A 25,084-nucleotide genomic window follows, 5' to 3' on the forward strand; every position below is an offset into this window, starting at 1 on the left:
GTCAAATTGTCGGGTGAACAATTAGTTTTTGTTGACAGATCATGGTCTTTATTGAGGCTTTGCTATTGCTTGCTTGGTGGGTGGAGGGTGCTGATGCTTTTTTGCTGAAGTAATTGGGAGAGTCATTGCTTTGCTGTTGCTTGTGCATGGGAGAAGGGAGCAGGAGTCTTTGAGGTTCTAACATTTTTACTATTACACATTCTTTGGGGCATGCTTTTGTTTTCATGGATGTCTGTGAACAAGAATTTCAGGATGTATCAGAGAAATGTCTCTGATATTAAATGAAACTATTGAACTAAAGATTTCCCCATGCAGGTTGAATCCAGAAAATAGGCTCCTCGTTACATTGGTCCATTCAAAATTCTGCGACTTTTGGACGGTTCATAGTAAAGGCAGCACCTCGTGGATTGGGAAGGATATAGCCCAGATGAAAGAAGCTGGATTCCTTCATGAGACATCCTGGACCCTACCTTGATAGAGGACTTTCACCAGCACCACCCTGATTACCCTGGGCCATCTGGAGCCAGCCATGGGTGAGGTTCTGTCATGATCCCGAATGAACAGCAGCAGGCTTCCAAGTTTTGGCACTCCAGTTCCTTGGAGTGTGGTTAGCTGCTGATGTCCCTTTAAGAGTCAGACAGCCAATTCTTGCTAGCCACATTCCTTCACTTGTGCTGAATGAATTCTGCTGAGCACTCAGTGCTCAATCATAGAAACTCCATTCCTAGTACTACTGTTCACGATTTTGCCTTTGGATTTCATTTGTGTTACCTTGTTTATTTCGAGTATGATTTTATTCTAGATATTACTCGGCACTTGAGTTCACTACCATCCATAGCTCTCTCATTACAATCTTCATGTAACAACATGGTTTATACTTCGTTAATTACTGTCTCTGTCATTTGACATGTTAAGTATTCAGTCCATTAATATTTAAATTATCATTTATTAATTCTGCATTGTACATTTTATATTATATGTGACTTGTTTTTCTTTAAAGATGTACTACATTAATTTCATCTACCTTGAATTGATATTGGCAGATTGTATCTAACTCCCGCTAGTCTTAGATTGATTCCTTTGAAACCAATTCTCACTTTGCTTTTAAATATCTCCTATGGTTTCTTTTGCAAATTTGAACAATTTAAATTAAAGTTCCATAAACAAATTAAGAATAAGAAGCAGTGTTGTTCTCTGAATAAATCTCAAGGGAAATGTTTTCAATAACTTAACCATTTGACAGATAATCACTGCTCTTTTTTTTGCTAACCTTGTTTTCTAAAGAAGATACAAGTAAACTTCCAACTAATAGTTCATTTAGTTTCTGGTTGTAAATGGAAGTTAGTCTTCAGTTCTTAAAATCTAAATGGAAAGCAGCGATCTGCCCAGATTTAAAAACACAGCTTTCAAAACAAGCTCCATACGTTGCATATGCTCTATATGTGTAGAACCAGACGCTAGTCACTGTACCTGCTTTACTGCTCGAGAAGAATATAGGTTGTTTCAAACAGACAAGCTGACTCTTAAATTGCTTAGTACAAGGAAGCTTGTGGAACAGATGGATAATATAATTTAGCATATCAATAACTGATCTGTTTATAGTTTGGAAGGTTTTAATGCCCTCTAATAAATTTGTTTTATAGCATTAATTGGGAACTGTGAGCATTCACGAAATAATTATGTCTTCAAAATGCTTTTAGAACATTTGTGTTAAAAAGATATCTAAGGAAGTGCATGTGATGTGTGTGTGAAGTCACCTATGTGGGAGGAAAATTATATAAATGTGGAGAGCAGTTCTTTCTTATTAGAAATGGCAGAAGGAACATCAGACAACATGAAAGAAACCAGGGCTGAATGAGGTTCCATTCCTCCAGCTTCATTTTCTGAGACAGACAATGTGTTTGCCTGTATCATGGGTATGTCTTTTAAATTTATAGGAATTGTACCTGTGCTTTGGAAGTCTTTATGTTTAAGAAATACTTTGTGTTTAGGAAATGACTTGTGATTTGGAAATGTTTTATAAGATAGAAACCTTCTGTGAAAATTTGGAGGAGTTTAATAAAGAAATCCTCTGAGATTTAAACGTGTATCACTGTAAATAATTGACCTGTGTTTAAAACTACTTCGTTAGTTGGAATATCTTCTCCTTGGTAGGGAGAGGGGACCTACCACTTGAACAGTGGGTACTGGCAGCTTAACTCACTGTGGAGAATAAACAAGGAAGTAAACTAGCTTTTGAAGATTGGATTTTAGTTATAGTATAAATTCCTTTTAGAGAGAGTACTCATGGTGATTGTAATCCAATAGGACTTAAGGTCTTTGTTTGAGTTTAGAACGAACACACACACACACACACACACTCAACTGAACACCACTCTACTCCCTTTGCAGTTTTTTCCTCATTTCTTTCTCAATTCCTGCTAAAACATTGTTTACATTTACATCATTATTATATTGTAATTTGTCCTTTACTGTGCCTATTTTCTTGTTATTATTTATTGTACTGTCTTGCACTGTTTTGTGCACTTTATGTAGTCCTGTGTAGGTCTGAAGTCTAATGTAGTTTAGTGTTGTTTCATGTAGTCTAGTGTAGTTTTGTGTTGCTTCAGGTAGTCTAGTGTAGTTTTGTGTTGTATCATGTAGCACCATGGTCCTGGAGGATCGTTGTTTCATTTTTACTGTGTACTGCACCAGCAGTTATGGTTGAAAGACAATAAAAGCCACTTGACTTGACTTGACTCGAACTTCATGGTCAGCAAACCCAATACCATCCCAGTCACTCCCGAGAATGAATTATGAATTCAAGCCTTACCCTCTTTAAATATTCCTTAACCTTTCTTTCAGAAAGATGCTTATTGACCTTCTGCCCATGGGCCCGTTAACTAGAATGTTATTTACTGAAGAATAGGAATTCAATTTTGTTTCACAGTAGCAACATGATTACATACCACCATGAGGAGTATTCAAGTCTACATATCACCTATTTTAGGTAAGGATAATATTAAGACCACAAGAATAGTGTTAAAACTGCATAATTTGTATAATTATACCCTCAATATCCAAGTCATATACATAATTACCAGTGTCAATATACACATTTGTTCAGTCTTAACCAAGTGTTTTAGCTTCTGAAACAAGGCACTTTTATTTTTCACATTTACAGAAGTGATTGTATCTAATCTCAATGCAATATTTACAATTTACAAGTATAACATTAATAATGAGGCCAGGACCAGTATATACAGTAGAAATTTTCTGATATTATAATTCTAAGTGAGAAACTAAGTTCTGAGTAGATATTGAGCCTGCAGAAGGATATTGACGTATGGTGACAGATGGAATGTAATCTTGAGAAAATTTCAGGTAATTCATAGTGACATAAAGAACAGAAAAATCAATATGTTTCTTCCCTGTCACTGATGTTCAGAGAGGTTTGGTGCATCCATGGACATGAAATATAGGAAGTTAACATGCAGTTACAGCAAGCAATTAGATTAGTTTTATTTGCTCCATGTACGTTGAAACAGAGTGAAATACATCTCATGTCAAATCAAATCAGTGAAGATTCTGGTCTCACTGCTTCCCTCTTAGGAGTCAAACCATTGATATTTACAGTAAACCCACTGACTCCAGCAGCGACTTAGACTACACCTCTTCCCATCTGTCTCTTGAAACGATGTTATTCTTTTCTCCCAGTTTCACTTTCTCCACTCAAGATGAAGCTCTCTGTCCAGGACATCTGAAATGTCTCCTATTTCTGGAAGTATTGGTTCACTTCTGCTATGGTTGATGGAGCCCTATCTTGCATCTCCTTTATTTCCTATCATCAGCTCTCACCCTACTTCCTCCCAGACAGAACAGCGATAGAGTTCATCTGGTATTATGTTTCACCTTATGGGCCTCTGTATCCTTCATCATTTCCACCAGGCACTTCTCATCCCCACCCCTTTCCACCTTCCTTGATTCTCTGGTCCACTTATCCTTCCACATTCTTCCTTCTGTTACTCCTGGCCGTTTGCCCTGCCATCACTGTAGATGTAACACTTGACCCTACACCTCCTCCCACACCATCTAGGACCTAAACTGTCCTTCCAGGCGAGGCAAAGGTTCACATGCACCTCTTCCAACCTTGCCTACTGCATTTTTCTCAATATCAACAAGACCAAGCACAGACTCAGCCACCGCTTCACTGAACACCGATGCTCAGTCTGCAGTGGTCATCCTGATCTCCCATTTACAGACTATTTCAAGTTCTCTCTCCATTTCCACACTGACCATCTATACCACCAGCTGAAGCTCCAACACAAACTGGAAGAGCAACACATTATTTATAATCTAGAGAAGTTGACTACCCAATGGCACAAGTACCAAGTTTTTACAATTTTAGGTAAATACCCTGTCCATCATTTTTCTGTTTTTCCTGTCCCTATCACCCCACCCCGGTTCTCTCCTCTCCTCTCATTCTGATCTTCTGGTTCTCCCATTTTTTGTTCCTCTCCTTCAGCACCCCGTTTACCCTCTTCTTTTAACAACTTCGCTCAGGTTCTCCCCCTGCCGTTCCAATTCCAACTGCCGTTCACCTCTCCCTTCTCCTCCAATAGATCCACTCTCCCCTCCTTTACTTACCTGAATTCAGCTCTGGTAGACCTTTGTGTTGCTGTTTATCTCACTCGCCTCCCCCTCACCTTCTTCCATATTTTATTTTTTTTCTTTTCTCTCTGTCTGTTTCCACCTATCGTACACCTGCTGAAGATTAACTACTCTACTCTCTCTCACCTCCCCTATCTTGCATAACTTGCTGTCATCTTACTGTCCTACTTAGAGCACCAATCACTTCAGAATCCTCTCTTGCACCCCCCCCCCCTTTGCTGACCATCTCAGTCCCGATGGAGGGTTTCAACCCAAAACATTGGAAATTTCTTTCTCACCACTGCTCAACCCACTGAGTTCATCCAGCAGATTATGTGTTGCTGCCTTTTTAGCTCCCTGAAAATCTGTGATGCTGCCTTTAGTGAACTATGCCCTTGAACTCCTTGGTCTCTATGTTCCATTGCATTCCCTAGTTGCCTACCATTCATAGTACAAGTCCTACGTTGACTTGACTTTCCAAGATGCATTACTACACATTGTATAAAAATCCATTTGCCACTCAACAGCCCACTTCCTGGCTGATTAAGGCCCCCTTGTAGTCTACAAAAACCTTCTTCACTATCAACATTACCTCTTAATTTCATCAGCAAACTTACCGATCAAACCTTATGCATTCACATCTAAATCATTTATATAAATGACAAGGTCCTGACACTTAACACTGTGGCTCACAATGTTTCACTAGTTTTCGTTCTGAGAGGCAACCTTCACCCTTTGTTTTCAACCTCTGAGCCAGTTTAGAATCCTCCAAACTGGCTCTCCCTGGATTCCACAGACCAAACCTTCCAGATCAGCCTGTCATGTAGAAGGTCTTGCAAAAGTCCAAATAGATAACATTCACTGCTGTACCCTCATTTACTTATTTGGTTACCTCCTTAAAGAACTCTAAAAGAATTGGCAAACATAACTTTCAACATATAAAGCCAAGCTACTCCTCCTAATCAGACTCGGTCTATTCAAATGCTGGTAGGTACTGTCCCACAGAATTCCCTCCAGTAACTTCCCCACCACTAATATCAAGCTAAAAAACCTGCAGTTCCCTGGCTTGTCCTTGCTGCCCTTCTTCCACAACAGAGCATATTAGCTACCTTCCAGTCTTCAGGAACTTCACCAGTGGCTAACAATGAAGGAAGTTCTGAAAGAATTTGAAAGTCGAGATACTTAACAGCTATTTCTTTGAGCTGATAAGTTTAGAACTAATTTAAACAGTCTTGGGATAAGGAGGAGGAATAAGTTGGGGTAAAGCTTCATTTAGAGGATTATGATTCTTTGGAATTCTTTTACTCAAAATGTGTGATGTTCAGTCATTGGCTAATATTCAGGCTGGGACAAACAGATCATTGCATCAAGGTGTGTGAGAATAGGGGAGGAGGTGGTGGAGCACGGCTGAAGAAATGGCCAGTCATAACCTTATGGATTGTGAACTGGATTCAAGAGGCTGGAATCACATCATCCTGCTCCTTTTTCTTTAAAAACCATTCCTTGGTTCTTAAATTTGCCAAGAACAATCATGGCTATGAGATCATAATCACCTACATCACATGACACTGCACATAATGATGATGATGATTCTTAAATAATATAAAATTAAAGACAGATTTTCATAGAGTTTTTTATCTCCTTAATGGATGCACCCTGAAGTACCTCTGCATATTTTCTACAGGTTCCTAAAACATCTTAAAGATAGACCACTGCAATACAGTGGCTCCAAAAGGGCTTAAAATAATTCTCGGCAATTCTTCTTTAACTGGTATTATAAATAATTATTTTGATTTTTTTTAATCTGTAATTTTTGATTTTTTTACAGCTGCATCTAAAATTCTAATGAGAATTGACAAGGGATGTGGATCATCATAACAAAACATACAGAAAAAAAATGAAATTTCCTGAAAGCAGAACACCTCTTAAAAATATTATTTTTAAGTCTGTATATTTTATGTTTTGATGTTTTAAAACCTCTTTTAGATCACATGCACATGTTTACATATTATCCTGGGTCAGATAAATGTTCATGCTACTCCAAATGATACAAAAATCATGTAAATTGACTACTATATTTACATATCTTTAATTGTCTAGAAGGAAATATGTCCATTCAGAAGTAATGATCTGTACTTTGTTGAGTTTGTCTAAACAACAGATTGGAATAGTTTCTTGGAGGAGGAATGACGAGGAACTTCTTTAGTCAGAGCATGGTGAATCTGTGAAATTCATTGTCACAGATGGCTGTGGAGAGCAAGTTATTGCATACGTGTATATTTTAAGCGGAGGTTGATAGGTTTTTGATTGCATGGGCATCAGAGGTTACAGGGAGAAGGCAGGAGAATGGGGTTGAAGGGAATAATAATTAATCAGCCATGATGGAAAGGCAGAGAAGACCCAATGGGCTGAATGGCCTAATTCTGCTCCTGAGTCTTCTGGTCTTATGTTCGTATGGTCTTGGCTTTTTGGGATCATTATTCATGTTGAGCACTCCCAGGTTAACTCTGCCAATGAATTCACTCCAACATTCTTGCTCTACTAACAATTTTATGATCCCTCTGAGTTAGGTTATCAATAAAATGTATAAAATATTAAATAATATCCAGTTTTGCACTGTGATACTATATCATCTAGAAACACCACTAAATAATTGAGTTCATGACTCACGTAAACTAATTATGGTTGTATTCTGTTTTGGATGTATCACTTTACAATTCTCCATAAATAAATTTATACAAGATTTCAATATACCTATATGTCTAAGATTCTCATGGAAAATGTAAACGAATCCCGACACAAAATATAACAGGAATTCTGCAACAAGGGATGCTGGAAATTCAAGCAACAAGGGTCTCGGCCTGAAACGTCGACTGCACCTCTTCCTACAGGTGCTGCCTGGCCTGCTGCGTTCACCAGCAACTTTGATGTGTGTTGCCCGACACAAAATGACAGTTTGAATTTTAGAATAAATACATCTTATGGATAACAGTCAAGAATGAAAGATATTTTCTGACAATCTCATGTAGTAATTAACTTATTCTGTATTGTTTATTACACTTTATGCTGAAACTTCAAAAGTTAAATTATTAGAACTTTGCCGATGAATAAATGTTTTGCAAGCTGCTTCAGTGATTTTTCTTTTTTGAGAAGAAATGATTCACCAAAATGCTGGACAGTAAAAGGTTCAGCTTCTTGTTGTTCTGACCTTGGTTGTCTTTATAGTTTGTTGTCAAAACACACAGTCATAGCACAACTGTCGCAGTCTTCTGGCATGTGGGAAAATACAGCATCCAACTGGTAAAACACAGAAAAGACAAGTTTATTGCACTTCAAAATAATGTGTGTTCACAACAACTTTCCTCTCTTATTTTCAGCATAAGCAGAACACATTTATGTAGTGCCTGTGAATGACCAGCAGATTTAAATGGCATGATATGGTCATCAATAAATTCTGAATAATCAGGTAGCAACAGATTACTACCATTTTTTGAGTTTCAACCTAGAAATTAAATCACACCACACATTTGGAAGTATGAATTCAACTATAGAAAATGGCATTACACTTGATATTCAGGTTTTAACAATAGTTCTATGTAAACAAACACATGTATTGTTTTTTATTAAACCTCCTCTAGGCTCCAATCACAACTTTTTAAAAAATCTCCACACATTCTTAATCAGAATGATTGTATTAATATTATTTAAAGATATCTTCCACCACAATTCATCATTTTAAACTGCTGGAAGGATTTTTAAAATGACTTCTGAGTACATTGGTTTGTGTAGACAGTGAATCAAACTTGGGCGTCACAGTAGCATAGTGGTTAACACGCTCTGCAGTACCAGCAATTCCCACCGCTGCCTGTAAGTAGTTTGTACGTTCTCCCCATGACCAAGTGGGTTTCCTCCAGGTGCTCTGGTTTCCTCCCACAGTCCAAAGGTGTACTAATTGGTAGGTTAATTGCTCATTGTAAATTGTCCTGTGATTAGGCTAGGATTAAATTGGGGGGGTGCTGGGTGGTGCAGCTCAAAGGGCCTGAAGGGCCTATTCCATGCTGTATCTCAATAAACAAATAGACAGTTTTCCAGTACGGATCCCTATGATACACCACTTGACACATGCTTCCAATCATAAAACCACAACTCCACCATAAAACATCCAATGACAAGAGCAACTTTGGATCCAACTTCCTAACTTGATCTGGATTTCATGGGCTCTAATATTTTAGACCAGTCTCAGGTGCCAAACACTTTACTTAAATGCAGCACCCTCATTGTTGATAAGTATTTGAAAAATTCAATCAAATTGGTCAAACAGAACATTCCCCTAACAAAGACAGCTGATTACCATCGATACCTTTCCAAGTATAGATTATTGCCATTCCTCAGAAACTTACCAGTGATGTTTTACTCACTGGCCTGTGATTAACGGTCTCATCCTTGCTCCTCTTCTGGAATAAAAGTGCCACATTTGCTCTCATCCAGTCAGTTAGGACTTCAGTTGTGGCCCGCGAAGATTTAAAATTCTCAGTCAGAATCCCAACAATCACCCCCTTCCTTCTCATAACAGCCTGGGACACATCCGATCAGACCCTAGGGACTGATCCATGTTTTCAAACCTTCTTGCATGGTGGTTAGCATAATACTTTCACAGCGCCAGCAACCCAGGTTCAATTGGTAGGGAGTTGGACATTCTCCTCAGGACTGCGTGAGTTTCTTCCAGATGCTCTGGTTTCCTCCCATGTTCCAAAAGACATACAGGTTAGTACATTAATCTGTCACATGGGTGTAATTGGGCGGTTCACACTCGTTGGGACGGTAGGGCCTGTTATCGTGCTATATCTCCAAATAATAATATTATTTATTGCCTAAATAATAAGATTGAAATCAACGAGGATGAGAGCGGAATGTGAGCGGGTGTTCAGTGCCGTCTGCCTGCTTTTGACCAGTCACTCTCTCTCATTCTTGCTGATGCTGGAGGAAGGCACCCGCATGTGACCAGTTTCTCTTTTGCTTTTGCTTGCTGCTCTCAGAGGAGGGTGCCTGCATTTGACTGGTCTCTCTTTCCCTCTCGCTTGATTCTGCCGGAGTCTTGGGTCTTGGGCAAGGTTTAATTGAAGCAATTTGTGGATTTAACTCTATGGTTCATGCTATGAAGTGTTTCTGGCTTCTGGATACTCGTTTTTTAAATTTTTTTTGCGATGTTGATCAGGGCAGATTGGCTCTACGGCCTGCAGACTGGCTCTATGGCAGTGCGCTAAATTGAACTGAACTGTACTAAGCTGAACACTCCTAGACTCTGCTGGTTTGATGTTGTATATTCTGTGCTTTTCACTCGTTTTTGCCGTTTGCGCAATTTGTTCTTTTTTTGCGCTTTGGATGGATGATGTTCCTCTGAACAGGTTCCATTGTGTCTCTTCGTTTCGTGGCTGTCTGTGGGAAGACGAATCTCAGGGTTGTATACTGCATACGTAGTTTGATAATAAATGTACTTTGGATCTTTGAATTAATGATAAACAAAAATAATAACTCACGTTTAATGTGAACTTTTCCTTCCCACATTTTCCAAGTACAGTTCCCTTCCCTTTAGTGAATACAGACGAGAATCACTCATTTATGACCTTACCTATGTTCTCTGACACCATGTACAAATTTCCTCTTTGATCACTAAATAAGCCCCAATCTTTCTCAGGTTACTTTATTGCTCTTGATATACTTATAAAATACTTTGTTATTTTCCTTAATCATCTGCCAGTGGTACTTGGTGTCCCCTTGTTGCCCCCCTAATTTATTTTCTATGCACCTTGTTACAATTTCTACACTGCTATCTGCTTCCCCTCATTTTAAATTCTCTATAAGTTATCACATGCTTCCTTTCTTCCCTTTAACCATCGCTTGATATTCTTGACATCCAGGGTTCCCTAGATTCATTGTCCTTCTCCTTCAGCCTAATGGGAACACCTTAGCCATAAACTTTCAATTTTGAATGATTAACTATTTGTCAGATGCAGAGTTACCTGCAAGAAGTTGCTCCCAATCTAACTCCATCCAATTTTGTGTCCAGACTTCAAAAAAATTGAGATTTTGACCCCAGCAGCCTGACTGTAATCTCTGCCATATAAGTTTAAGGAATTGCAGTACTAGTTCAAAATGAAAGCCACTATTACCTGTTGTGATCAGTCCAACATCAAGATGTTTTTGGCGTCTGGCAAATAACTTCATAAACTGTGTGGATGTCTGGTACTCGAATAATATCGTACACAGTGCTTAATTTATCTGGTGGAACCTGAAATGTATTAAATGAACAAACATATATATTTTTAAAATTAATTTAAAATTAGTTCACATTTAGTAAAGAAATATGTCATATCCCATAAAATAACACCTTATACATATTAACTACAGCATTTTAACAAAGACTTCATCCACATTTTATTGTTTTTTCATTAACTATTCCCATTTACTTTAATACACCTAGGTCTAACATAATTCTGTGCAAGATAAATATTCAAAAACAATATTTAATTTTAAAACAAAACTATGTTTAGTATTTTATATTTGTTAAGTGCTCAATGCACTTTAATAAGAAATGGAAAAAGAGCAAAATTAAATCGGAAGTATTTCTCTTTGTCTACCAGAAGTGCATTGAACTGAGTGTTTTCATTAATGCTGAATGCATTATAGAATAGGCCCTCTCCAGTTAATAGAAAGGCTACGTTCTGTGAACCATTTGTAACCCAGACTGTTTGTAACTAGGAAATGTGGCCAGACACAAACCAAGATCCAACTTCCCTGCAGCCCCAACAGCAGTTGACAGATCCATTACATTTGACTCCAAGATGCTTATTCATATGTCCAGACTGTACATGTCTGGTATTCATAAGCTGGGGGTAGGGGGGACCTGTGTCAATGTTAAATGTTCCCAAGTCATGGTTAGATTAAACCTCACACTGCTCTACCACCACAGTATGTTTTTTTACCAAATACAAATGCACTTTCACAGTGATGTTTCTGAGCAAAATTTGGCCAATTTTTAATCAAAATCACATTTATTATCAATAACTTGGATGATGTGAAATTTGTTTTTTTGTGGCAGTGGTACATAAAATTACTCTCGATTGTTAAATAAATTCACCTACCTATAGAGAAATGGGAGAAAATTTTTCAATTAGTTAGCTCTTCCTCTATATGTGCTAAACATATGCTGATACAATTTAAGGTAGTGCATAGGGCCCACATGTCTAAAGATAAACTAGCTCGTTTTTACTTCCATATAAATCCTGTTTGTGACAGATGTCACTCTGAGGTGGCCTCTTTGACTCATATGTTCTGGTCCTGCCCTCTCTTGGAAAAACTTTGGAAGATATCTTTGAGATCATTTCAACAGTTTTGCGTTTCGATTTACAACCCCATCCTATTACGGCAATTTTTGATTTGCCAATAATAGCCCTTTCTCCTCTTCAGCCTGTCGTATTATTGCATTGGTTACACTAATGGCTAGAAGGTCCATTTTATTGAATTGGAAAGAGACCAATCCTCTTACTACATTTCAATGGTTTTCTCAAACTATATCATGTTTAAATTTAGAAAAAATCAGAAGTGTCATTTTTGATCCTTCGGTTAAATTTGAAGAGACTTGGAAGCCATTTATTCAACATTTTCATATGATGTCCTTTGACCTCTTCCAAATCCTTTTTATTAACTTAGAATATGTGAATAGAGGAGGGGAGTTGATGACATTAATGAATGTATTCGATCTAATATATTGGTTCAGCCCTGTTTTGTTCTGTTTGTTTTTTTTTGTTTTTTGGGGGTTTTTCTTTGTGATTTTTTTTCTTTTTAGTTTTTTTTTCTCTTCATGATTAATTATATCAAGAGTTTGGAAGTCTATTACACTTGTACTCTTTGTAGTTTCTCTTGTATATATCTATTATCAATAATGTAATTCCAATCTCTTTATATCACTATTGTTATTATGTTTATGAACTAGAAAACTAATAAAAATATTTAAAAGGATTGTTAAATAAATAAATAGTTCAACAAAAATGGATTAATGTGGTAGTTCATGGGTTCATGGACTGTTGAGAAATTTAATGGCAGAGGGAAAGAAGCTGTTTCTGAATTACTGAGTATGGGACTTCAGGCTTCTGTACCTCCTCCCTGATGATAGAACAGTTTATTTCCCAGATGGCGAGGATTCTTCATGATGGATGCCACCTTCTTGAGCATTGCCCCATAAAGATGTTGTTGATGGTGGGGAAGGTTATGTCCTTGATGGATATAGTTGAACTCCATGAGAGGAGACAGGAGTCCTAATAAAAAATTAGCTGCCGTGGACTTAAACATTCAGCCTCTATTTACATACAATTTCTCAGTCTGATTTTACATTAAAACTTGTTAATAAATACTAGCGGACTTTGGGAAGAAGAGAAGTACAGGAGGTTTGAAAGAAAGTAATTTTGCTGTAGAACATAGTGAAAAGATGAAATATACTAAAAATAAGCAGTGCGTGTCAATCATTGCAAATATTGTACAAAAGGCTACGGTTTCCATTATAAAAGGGAATATTCAATGTCACTGAAAATAACACATGAACTGTTCTCAGATGTAAAGTTTTTAATTTCATGTCATAGGTTGAATTAAAATCAAGTGCAGTCTTTTGGTTTTGGAGATTTAAAGGCCAGATGATGACTGGAGTAAATGCACAGATATCATTAAAAACCCATTTTAAAGCCATTCATTCCATCCAGGTTTTTCTATCTCTACATAAATTTCCACCTCCACATTTAGAATGAAAACAACATATGGAATTTATGCAACACACATAAAAATTGCTGGTGAATGCAGCAGGCCAGGCAGCATCTATAGGAAGAGGTACAGTCGACGTTTCAGGCCGAGACCTTTCGTCAGAACTCGATGAATTTAATGCAGAAAAGTGTGAGGTATTGCACTTTAGTAGTACCAACCATGGTTGGTCTTAAAAAGTGAACAGTAGGGCATTGAGGAGTGTGGTAGAACAAAGGAATCTGGGATTACAGGTCCATAATTCAGTGAAAGTGGTATTACAGGTTGATATGGCCATAAAGAAAGCTTTGGCACAATGGCAGTCATAAATCAATGTATTGAGTACAGAAGATGGGATGTTATGTTCAAGTTGCATAAGATGTTGGTGAGGCTTAATATGGAGTATTGTGTGGAGTTTTGGTCACCTACCTACAGGAAAGATGTAAATAAGTTTGAAAGCATACACAGAAACTTACAAGGATATTGCTGGGTCTGGAGGATCTGAGTTATAAGGGAAGATTCAATAGGCTAGGACTGTAATCCTTAAAATGCAGATGGTTGAGAGGAGATTGGATAGAGGTATACAAAATTATGAGGGATATAGATAGGGTATTTCCAAGCAGGCTTTTTCCACTGAGGTTGGGTGGAACTACAACCAGAGGTCAAGGGTTAAGGGTAAAAGGTGAAAACTTTAAGAGGAACTTGAGGGGAAACTTCTTCACTCAGAGGGTCGCATGAGTGTGGAATGAGCTGCCAGCACAAGTGGTGCGTGAAAGCTCAATTTCAATGTTTACAAGAAGTTTGGATACATACATGGATGGTAGGGCTATGGTGCCAGTGCAGGTCAATGAGAGAAGGCAGTTTAAATGGTTTCAGTAGGAATTAGATGGGCCGGAGGACTTGCTTCTGTGCTGTACTTCGCAATGACTCTATATACGTTTGTCTTACTTGGAATCTTTATAAAACAGAAATGTTGATAGAAAATCTCAAAGGATATAATTTGTTTAATAAATCTTGTATTTGTAGGTCACCTGCTGTAAAATAGGACTTCGAGGAAATAGCAGTTTTTTTTTTTGTGCTAGTGCCAAAACTGAAGTTTATCCTCACTGTTTCTTACTTGGAAAGTATATGGAAATATTCATATGATCTTTAATATTAACAAATTAAATGTAATCAAACCATTTGCCATGAAAATTATGAAGGTGTTGCAATGGGCCTGTCCCCTATTATCCTGAGTAACTGCATAGGAATCTTCTACTTCATAGCTAGTCATACAGGATTGAGGATGACTTGCTTCCACTATTTCTACAGAGCAGAAGATGATTACATATGAATTCTTTCAACATAAGGTGGCTTTGTACACCAGCGACCGTTTGGTCTTTGCAGAGCAAGAAAGGGATCCATTGGAAATATGTCGAAGATAAATAGAGACCAGGCAGGGTTGCGTATCCCAGCGCTCAACAGTCCAAGTGTACCAAACAATCTCAGTGGAGTTGCACTGGTGACTTGTGAGATCTGGCCACCAACATAAAGGCTGGATGTTTTCAGCTCAGATAAGAGCAGCTGATAGATAGTTTGACTGTATCGATCAGCAAACCTCTCCACTAATCTAGTCACCCTCTAGATGGAAAGAGAAGTAAATATGAGCAGTTAATCCTACACCATTTATTTAGCATTTTATCCTATACTATGGATCATGAATCACTGGAAGACTCTATTCCATACAACTGTGGAAGTAGAAATATTGAATACAGTGGATTCCAGTTAATTGGGCCATTGATTAATCAGGGACTCCGCTTATTTGGGACATCTCTTAAAGAATAAAACACTAATCCAGAAAATACCTGGGATTCCCTTCATTTATTTGCAACATAATGCCATTTAATTGGGGCAGTAGACTAAGGCTGAACAGTTTCCAACTAATGTCAGTTATAAGCATTTATGTGGCCATTAGACATTACACTGTGCTCAGAGTGAGCAGCTTTTAAATAGCATCAGTGGTGTGTGCTTGTCTTCAAAAGCAGCAATTTTTGTCACTAACAGTTGGCGGGAAATAAGTAGGAAGAGAATTCAGAACTGCAGTTTCAAGCATTCAAGCTTTCAGATGCCAAAAATGGCCAGAAGTGAAAATGAAATTATTTTACTTCTTCAGCAAGTTAGAAATTATGAAGAATTTGAAGTTATCTTGAATGTTACAATGAAAATGAAGATTTGGAGGATGTAATCATTGATAGCATTGTATGAAGGCAGTCCATTATCTGTACTAGTTGTCTGCACTGATTTTGTCCATTCAGTCATCAAAAGAACACGGCCATGTACAGTGGATAAACTATTAGGTACTTATACAGCTTTAAAGTGCTGCAGAAGTATCAGTACGTTGTTCTAATTCATTCTGTATTTCATTTTAATATATAATTTGTTACTCATTTAAACAGAAGCTTGACTTTTTTATACCTTTTTAACTATTTCCATGAAACTTTTGCTAATTGGGCCAAAATATACTGGTCTGGATGTGTCCCAATTAACCAGAGTCCACTGTATATCAAAGCAAAGGGTGACAGAGGAGTATGGGTAGAGATCAAGAAAGTGAAATTGAGGCCAACATTACATCAGTTATGATCTTATTTGATAATGAAGCAATCCGAGAGCCACAGAGTCATACAGCAAAGAAACATAGAAATGCAACACTAATCCCATTTTCCTATATTTGTCCACATCTGTCTATGTTATATCTAACCATGTACTGTGCAAATACTTTGAAGTGTTGCGACTGCACCTGACTCTATGACCTCCTCTTGCAAGTAGCTCCATGTACACACTGCCCTGTGTGTTAAAGCGTACACCTTGGATCTTCTTTACATATTTCACCTCTCACCTAAATCCTCCCGGGAGGGGGGAGAAGATGGCGGTGTGATGGCAGCACGTGTGGCCACTTCGGTGATGATATCTTTTATCTGTCAAATAGGGGACCGTGCACAATTCTGATTTGATGGAGACAGACGTGAGAGCACGGAGGAACATCCGGAAAACTTCTGAAATGCCTGCTTCACTGCTGCTGCTACTGTGTGGTAACCGGAATCTCTGGAGCTGAAGGCCCCGAAATCCTCGACTTTGCTTGTTTCAGCCGCCGGGGAGAGGTCAAAGGCGCTCGGCAGAGGATGGCGCTCAGGAGGCTGTATCCGAGAGGCTGATCGGAAGCTCAGAGTTTTCGGACAGATGGACTCAGGGTCGGCTGTGGTCGACTGCTTTCAAGGTATCGGCAAGTTGACGGTGCCTGGAGGTTTATGGCAGGGAGTTTCTCCCTTTTTCCGCCTGCTATCGGGGACTCGGGAGTTGATCGACTCAGGACTTTGTGTCTTTTTTTTTACTGTGCCCATGGTCTGTTCTTCATCATATTATGGTATTGTTTTGCACTGCTGTAGCTATATGTTATAATTATGTGGTTCTGTCAGTGTTAGACTTTGGTTTGTCCTGTTTTCTGTGATACCACTCCAGAGAAACATTGTATCATTTCTTAATGCATGTATGCATTTCTAAATGACACTAAAAGAGGACTGGGTGTTATCATAATCTAAAAAGTATCCTCCAGTTTTAGACCCCCTGTCCTTGGAAATAGACTGTGACAATCTGCCCTATCTAGGCCCCTCACGTTTTGTAAATTTCTATAAACTCACTTCTTAGTCTCCTGCCTGTGAGAACAATCCCAGCTAATCCAATTTCTCCTTGTTGCTAAACCCCTCCATTCTAGGCAGCAATCTGGTGAATCTCTTTGCACTATCAGATCATATTTGTAATGCAATAACCAGACCGCACATAATATTCCAAGTGTGGCCTAACTGAGGTAACAGAATCAGAATCAGAATCAGGTTTATTATCGCTGGCATGTGACGTGAAATTTGTTGACTTGGTAGCAGCAGTTCATTGCAATACATAATATAGAAGAAAAAAGAAAATAATAATAATAAATAAATAAATCTTATTCAGTATACCTTATAACGTATATTTATATCGAATAGATTAAAAATTGTGCAAAAAACAGCAACACTATAAATTATTTAAAAAGTGAGGTAGCGTCCAAGGGTTCAATGTCCATTTAGGAATCGGATGGCAGAGGGAAAGAAGCTGTTCCTGAATCACTGAGTGTGTGCCTTCAGGATTCTGTACCTCCTACCTGATGGTAGCAGTGAGAAAAGGGCATGCCCTGGGTGCTGGAGGTCCTTAATAATGGACTCTACCTTACTGAGACACCGCTCCTTGAAGATGTCCTGGGTACTTTGTGGGCTGGTGCCCAAGATGGAACTGACTAAATTTACAACCCTCTGCAGCTTCTTTCAGTCCTGTGCAGTAGTACCCCAACCTCCACCCCCCACTGCCGCCATACCAGACAGTGATGCAGCCAGTCAGAACGCTCTCCACGGTACAACTATAGACGTTTTTGAGTGTATTTGTTGACATACCAAATCTCTTCAAACTCCTAATAAAGTATAGCTGTTGTCCTGTCTTCTTTATAACTACATTAATATGTTGGGACCAGGTTAGTTCCTCAGAGATCTTGACACCCAGGAACTTGAAACTGCTCACTCTCTCCACTTCTGATCCCTCTATGAGGATTGGTATGTGTTCCTTTGTCTTACCCTTCCTGAAGTCCACAATCATCTCTTTCGTCTTCCTGATGTTGAGTGCCAGGTTGTTGCTGCAGCACCACTCCACTAGTTCACATATCTCACTCCTGTATGCCCTCTCATCACCACCTGAGATTCTACCATTTGTATTATCAGCAAATTTCAGATGGTATTTGAGCTATGCCTAGCTGCACAGTCATGTGTATACAGAGAGTAGAGCAGTGGGCTGAGCACACACCCCTGAGGAGGAGAAGTTATCACCAATCTGCACAGATTGTTGTCTTCCAGTTAGGAAGCTGAGGATCCAATTGCAGAGGGAGGTACAGAGGTCCAGGTTCTGCAACTTCTGAATCAGGATTTTGGGAATGATGGTATTAAAAGCTGAGCTATAGTCGATGAGCAGCATCCTGATATAGGTGTTTGTGTTGTCCAGGTGGTCTAAAGCCGTGTGGAGAGCCATTGTGATTGCATCTGCCGTTGACCTATTGTGGCAATAGGCAAATTGCAATGAGTCTAGGTCCTTGCTGAGGCAGGAGTTCAGTCTAGTTATAACCAATCTCTCAAAGCATTTCATCACTGTCGATGTGAGTGCTACTGGGTGATAGTCATTAAGGAAGCTCACGTTATTCTTCTTAGGCACTGGTATAATTGTTGCCTTTTTGAAGCATGTGGGAACTTCCGCTCGTAGCCGTGAGAGGTTGAAAATGTCCTTGAATACTCCTGCTAGTTTGTTGGCACAGGTTTTCAGAGCCTAACCTGGTACGCCATCATGACCTTCTGCCTTGTGAGGGTTCTTCTCTCTTTAAAGACAGCCTAACATCGGCCTCTGAGACAGAGATCACAGGATCATCAGGTGCAGCAGGGATCTTCACAGCTGTAGTTGTATTCTCCCTTTCAAAGCGTGCATCGAAGGCGTTGAATTCATCTGGTAGTGAAGCATCACTGCCATTCATGCTATTGGGTTTCGCTTTGTAGGAAGTAATGTCTTACAAGCCCTGCCAGAGTTGTCGTGCATCCGATGTCACCTCCAACCTCATTCAAAATTGTCTCTTCGGCTTTGAAATAGCCCTCCACAGATCATACCTGGTTCTGGTAGACTTGAATGCCACAGATCTAGCCTTCAGCAGACAATGTATGTCCTGGTTCATCCACGGCTTTTGGTTTGGGAATGTACAGCAGGTCTTTGTAGGTACACACTCATCCACACTGGTATAATGAAGTCCATAACAAATGCAGCATTCTCATCCAGGTCCGAAGATGAATTCCTGAATACAGTCCAGTCCACTGATTCAAAGCAGTCCTGTAGGCGCTCCTGTGCTTCTCTTGTCCATATCTTCTTGGTCCTCACTGCTGGTGCTGCAGTCTTCAGTCTCTGCCTATCCTCAGGGGGTAGAAGTACAGCCAGGTGATCAGACATCCCAAAGTGAGAACAAGGAATGGCACAGTAGGCATTGTTGATGGCGGTCTAGCAATGGTCCAGTGTGTTGTTTCCTGTGGTACTTGCAAATGATCTGTTGATGGTAATTGCTTAGTGATTTTTTTCAGACTGGCCTGGTTAAAATCTCGCAGAACATTGATGAAGGCATTAGGATGTGCTGTTTTGTGCATGTTGATCCCATTGCTCAGATCATCTAAAGCCCGATTGACATTGGCCTGAAATGGAATGTGTACTGCCACCTAAGTGACCCTGGAGAACTCCCGTGGGAGGTAAAAAGGACAGCACTTAACTGCTAGATATTCCAGGTCTGGTGAGCAGAATTGGGACAGCACTGGTATATTTGTGCAGCAAGAAGAGTTGATCATGAGGCATACTCCTCCACCTCTGCTTTTGAGAGACTCTATAGATCTATCCTGACAGAGTGTAGCAAACTCGTCAATCTGAATCGCTGTATCCGATACAGAAAGGGTTAACCAAGATTCCATGAAACAAAGGACACACATGATCCTAATGTCCCTCTGATTCAGCACCCTACCTCCGAGATCATCTATTTTATTCAGCAGAGACTGCATGTTTGCCAGCATGATAGTCGGTATTGGGTGTTTAAAAACCCTTTCCTTAAACGCACTTGTAACCCCGATCTACAGCCATGAGTCCTCCGTGGGCATTTCCGTCCACAGTCAGAGTTGTTTCTGTCAATTGTAAGCAGCGATAGTTCACTTAAACGCATTAAGACATCTTTGTTGACTGTATTGATCTTGGGAGCAGTTGTGCTTTTTAGCTCTGTCAGGCTGAAACGAGAATATTTAATCGTATCCATTGAGAGTACTGGGGCTACTCGAGTCGCCCCTAGGCACCCTGGAAGTATTGTTGAGTTGTATCATAATTTCCCTACTCTTATACTCTGTACCCACTACCTATGCAGGGAAGCAAATTAAATATCCTTTCCACTCGTATTGCCACTTTCAGGGAGCTATGAACTTGCACCCCAAGCACTCTCTCTCCCCATCTAAATTCCCTGCCATTTACTATATATGTTCTTTCAGTATATATGTACTTTGATAATAAATTTACTTTGAAATCAGAATGCACTATCTCACATTTATCTGGATTAAATTCCATCTCCCACTGTTCTACCCAACTTTCCCTCTGTATCAAGAGGCAAAACGACCCTAACTGTCCAGAAACATATGTCAAATCCCAGCACAAAGCATCGATCCTTGTGCTACATCACTAGGTATAGCATTGATCCTGTGGCAAATTACCGGTTATGACGTTGATTCTTGTCACACATCACTGGTAAGAGAATTCCAGTCAGACAACAACTTATTCAACACTACTCTCTGCCTCCTATCAATTTTAAATCGGACCCAGTTTGCCAAAATACTTTTCAACCAAATGGGAGCTTGCATCCTTGAGGAGCCAGTTGGTTGCAACTGTGAAAAGTAACAAAGGTTCAGGATCTTTAGGAACTTTCACCACTGGTATGTATCTGAAGGCATAGAACATGATGCAGGCAGCTCTTAAAGTCATACTCAAACTCATGAACTATAGTACACACATTCTTCACCCCCTCTTGTCTCTGCTTTAATGTTAGTCAGAAGTTGCTATTTCTTGTGTTTCTCTGAGGGCAGGAGTCAATCAAAATTTATAAAATCAGTTATAGTTGTTTCACTCTAGCAAAGCTTATGTTAAATAATTTCTGAGTTTATAGCTCCTATATCACAAGATCATTGTAATTTTTCAGGATGGTAATGTTGAATATTAATACAAGCAGGGTTTAAAATATTGTATATTCCATGCTCTGAGCCACCAAATGTGATCCAGCAGTAATGCTCAGCCATGTTTAAATGATGATGATTAAAAATCCTGTTCCATTGTTCTCATCTTTTGTATCAAATGAATACAAATAGTGTCTTGAGCAACATAGAGCAGCACCTAACCCATCCCACCGTCAATCATACAGGAGTTTAATCGGAGTGGAGGCTATTGTTACTCTACCCACAAAAGATTCTATTTTGTTCCCCCACTGTACTCAGTAATACATCTCTCACATTTTTTTGTGGTCTGACCACAAATTCTGTCAGGCTGTTTTTTATTTCTCTTTTTATTTCACATTGAGGAGGCCTTTCTTTTTCCTGGAGCTGAAGGTTTAATGTTATTTTGCCTGCATGTTGATTTAAATGTTTCAAGATCTGGAAGTCCCGCCCACAGTTTCTGAACTCCACTGAATGTATAATTTTAAATAGAAACACATCCTAAAGACGATCATTCCATTTTTTTGTTCTACAGAGAAGCATAATGGCATAAAAAATTATAGTGTACAGACAAACAGGTGGTGATCAAAGATTTTTTAAATATAGGTATTCACTCTCTCAAACTTCCAACCTAATGGCCAAGGAATTAAGATGCTAAGTACTTTTTAAAAAAATTAGTACTTGTATAAAAATAGATTTTTCTGGAGTGCAAGACAACTACAATAATTTCTGGGCTGAAATAAACACCCAAGAAACTCAGCTGGCACTTGAAAATGGTTCAATGTGAGAGGTAAGCCCAGTGATGGCTGAGTCTGTAGACATCGCCTTACAGTGCTGGGCTATTTGTCTGCTGGCCTTTTGCCACCAACCTCCACCAGAGCCTGACCAACTGCCATAATCACCCATTATATCCTGATCCCTGCCATTCCTCCCTCTGCTATCTCAGACTTTGTCTCACTCCCAAACTTCTCTGCTACTTTTGTTGCTTGAAAGCACATTGTACAACTTTACAAAACTTCAGTTAGACTACAACTGGAGTATTATATCCATTTCTGGTCATCATGTTATGGGAAGGATGTGAATGCACTGAGATCAGGCAGAAGAGAGCGAAGGATGTTCCTGGATGAGCTGGATTTGTTTTCCTTGGAGTAGAAGACAATGAGTTAGGTACACAAAATAAATAAAGCAGGTAGTAAAAAAAACTTTACTTCTTATGTCTAAAAAAATTATGCAATGCAGTATAGGTTTGATGAGAGAAGTAAGAAGTTTGGAAAATAGCTGATACTTTTTTTCAACCAGAAAGTGGTTACAAACACTAATTCAGTGCCTGAATGTATGGTGGAGGGAGATGCTCTCAAAATTTAGAAGCACTTGAATTATCCAGGTGTTTGAGTACTGGTATAGACAAGTATTGATTAGTATTGAGCATAGATTAGTGGGCTGAAGGGTCTGTTCATGTGATGTATGACTATGACAAATAAAGTCTTGGCAGTGGCATCCAATGTAATGAAACTGAGGTGCTTTGCTTTTTTTAAAAAAGTGATATCTGCTAAAGGAGGTTTATTTCCCAGATTGGAGGACTTGTGACCATGCGTGTGTGGCAGGAATTAGTACTGATTCCTCTGTTGTTTGTCATACATATTATTGATTTGGATGAGAATGTGGCTGACCATGACTAGTAATTTAGCAGATGAAACCAAAATTTTTGGTGTAGTGGACGATGAAGAAGGCTTTCTAAGGTTGCACAACCTAGGTCAGATGGGAAAGTGGGCAAAGGACTAGATATGGAATTTAATGCAGCCAAGTCCAAAGCGATGCATTTTGAAAAGTTAAACCATGGAAGAACATACAGTATAGAGTGAATGGCATGGTTGTCGGGAGTGTTAGAGACCTAAAGGGACAAGTACATAGTTTTCTGTAAGGGGTGGTACAGGCAGTGAAGGTATATGGCACGCTTGCCTTCATGAGTGGAAGCATTGAGTGCAAAAGCTGGGACATTATATTACAGCTACACAAGACATTGGCCAGGCTACTCTAGGAGCACTGTTTGCAGAAAAGATTCACAATGATCTTGCTGGAACTGGAAGGCTTGAGTGATATGGCAAGACTGAATAGACTGTTTATAGTGCTGACTATATAACAGTTTATAAAACTATGTGGAGCAAAGATAAAATGGATGGTCAGTCTTTTTCACAGATTGTGGGAGGGCATAGATTTAAGGTGAGAGGGGAAATATTTAAAGGGCACCTGAGGGGACAGGTTTTCCACACTCTGGGTGTTGGGTATATGGAGTGAGATACCTGTGGAAGTGGTAGAAGCAGGTACAATTACTACATTTAAAAGACATTTCGGCAAATTAATAGATTTTTAACAAAAGGCTTTGAGGGATATGGATCGGTAACAACAAATGGGACTAGCAGAGGGAGTGCCCTTCTTTGTGGTTTGAAGGACTTGTTTCTATGCTATATAATTTTATAACTCAATGAGCAGCATGGTCTACAGACAAATAACAGAAAAAAAGATTGTTGAAACAAACATGACTGCGAACAGTGCCACACCTCAGACACATTTCAATGTGTTTCGCATTATCCTTTGTTTGTTTTTTTTCCTTGTCCTTGCTTTAGCTTCCCTTCGTTACCCTGCATAATGGGAGCCAGCTATCAAAGTAGATTCACACCTGGCTGTTATTCCTTTCCCTCATTCACTGAAATAACCTTCAAATACCCTGGCCATTTCCCTGTGTTTTGTTAATTTCAGCTGCCAGCTCCTGCCCCTGTGTTTGTGAGTTTAATGCTCAGAAATTTTTGCACAAGTTCTGAGCACAGGATTTCAGGACTGCTGCGTCATCAGACATGATGTCATTCAACTGAAATGTTAAACTGTGGCTCTCTTTGTGTGGTGGATGCAAAATATCTCATGGCACTGCTTTGACGCCGGAGCAGGGAAATTATTCCCACATCCTCACCCCATTTATACTGACCCAACATCACAAAAACAGATTAGCTGGTTGTTCTCTTATTACTGTTCCCTGAATTTAGCTCTGCATGAATTGACTGCCCTAGTTCCTTTAGGGACTTCATTTCAAAATACTTTGATATTTTTGAGGAAACATGTGGTTATAAAAACCACTGTATGAAAATTTTTTGTCCTTTATCAGTAAGGTAGAAATTTCCATTCAGCTTCGAAAGGTTGTTAAACATTTTAAGTGTTTTAAGCAATTAAATCACAATACTTCCACAAATATTTTTTTTAAAACACATCCTAATACTTCCCAGGGCACACAAAATGCTGGAGGAACTCAGCAGGTCAGGCGAGGGCTCCTCTGGCCTGAGAATGGCTCCTTGGGGCAGAAGAGGAGGCCACAGACCAAAATGTTGGAATGGGAATGGGGAAAGCAATTAAAATGGTTGGGCACTGGGAAACTCCACCTTCAGCAGATGGAGTGTTAGTGCTTGACAAAGCACACCCCGAATTTATGTTGGGTCTCACCAACGTGAAGGCGGCCACATCAGAAGCACCGGATACGATAGGTGACTCCCAACAGATTTGCAAGTGAAGTGTTGCCTTACCTGGAAGGATTGTTTGGAGCTCTGAATAGAGGTGAGGGAAGAAGTGAATGGGCAGTTGTAGTATTTCTGTCGCTTGCAGGGATATGTGCCAGAAGGGAGATTAGTGGTGTGGGACAAATGGACAAGAGAATCTCGGAGGGAGCAATTCCTGTGCAAAGCAGAGAGTTGAGAGGGGGCAAGGTGGGAGGTAAAGATGTCTTGGTGGCAGCATCCCATCGAAGATGGTGGGAGTTGCAAGGAATGATGTCCTGAATGCAGAGACTCATGGGGTAGTAGGTGAGG

At 39.4% G+C, this 25,084-nt stretch overlaps 1 protein-coding gene and 1 long non-coding RNA gene across 4 annotated transcripts in view; one reads left to right on the forward strand and one right to left on the reverse strand.

Moving 5' to 3' along the window:
- LOC140195322 (uncharacterized) overlaps nucleotides 1-7,747 on the forward strand; it is a 48,106-nt gene extending 40,359 nt beyond the window's left edge. For 2 of the 3 annotated variants that reach the window (XR_011885420.1, XR_011885421.1), the window contains exon 4: nucleotides 316-2,214. This is a non-coding gene — a long non-coding RNA (uncharacterized lncRNA). Of the gene's footprint in view, nucleotides 1-315; nucleotides 2,215-2,844; nucleotides 2,990-6,457 lie in introns of those variants that run through there. The other variant, XR_011885422.1, reaches the window with a different exon arrangement.
- Nucleotides 7,748-10,819: 3,072 nt separating this feature from the next.
- Nucleotides 10,820-25,084, reverse strand: part of hepacam2 (HEPACAM family member 2) — a 98,530-nt gene continuing 84,265 nt past the window's right edge. The window contains exon 9 of the mRNA XM_072252001.1: nucleotides 10,820-10,918. Within this exon, the coding sequence (XP_072108102.1) occupies nucleotides 10,820-10,918 (99 nt within the window). The remainder of the gene's footprint in view (nucleotides 10,919-25,084) is intronic.

Source organism: Mobula birostris, chromosome 3 (genome assembly GCF_030028105.1).
Source record: "Mobula birostris isolate sMobBir1 chromosome 3, sMobBir1.hap1, whole genome shotgun sequence".
NCBI classification, from domain to species: Eukaryota; Metazoa; Chordata; class Chondrichthyes; order Myliobatiformes; family Myliobatidae; genus Mobula; species Mobula birostris.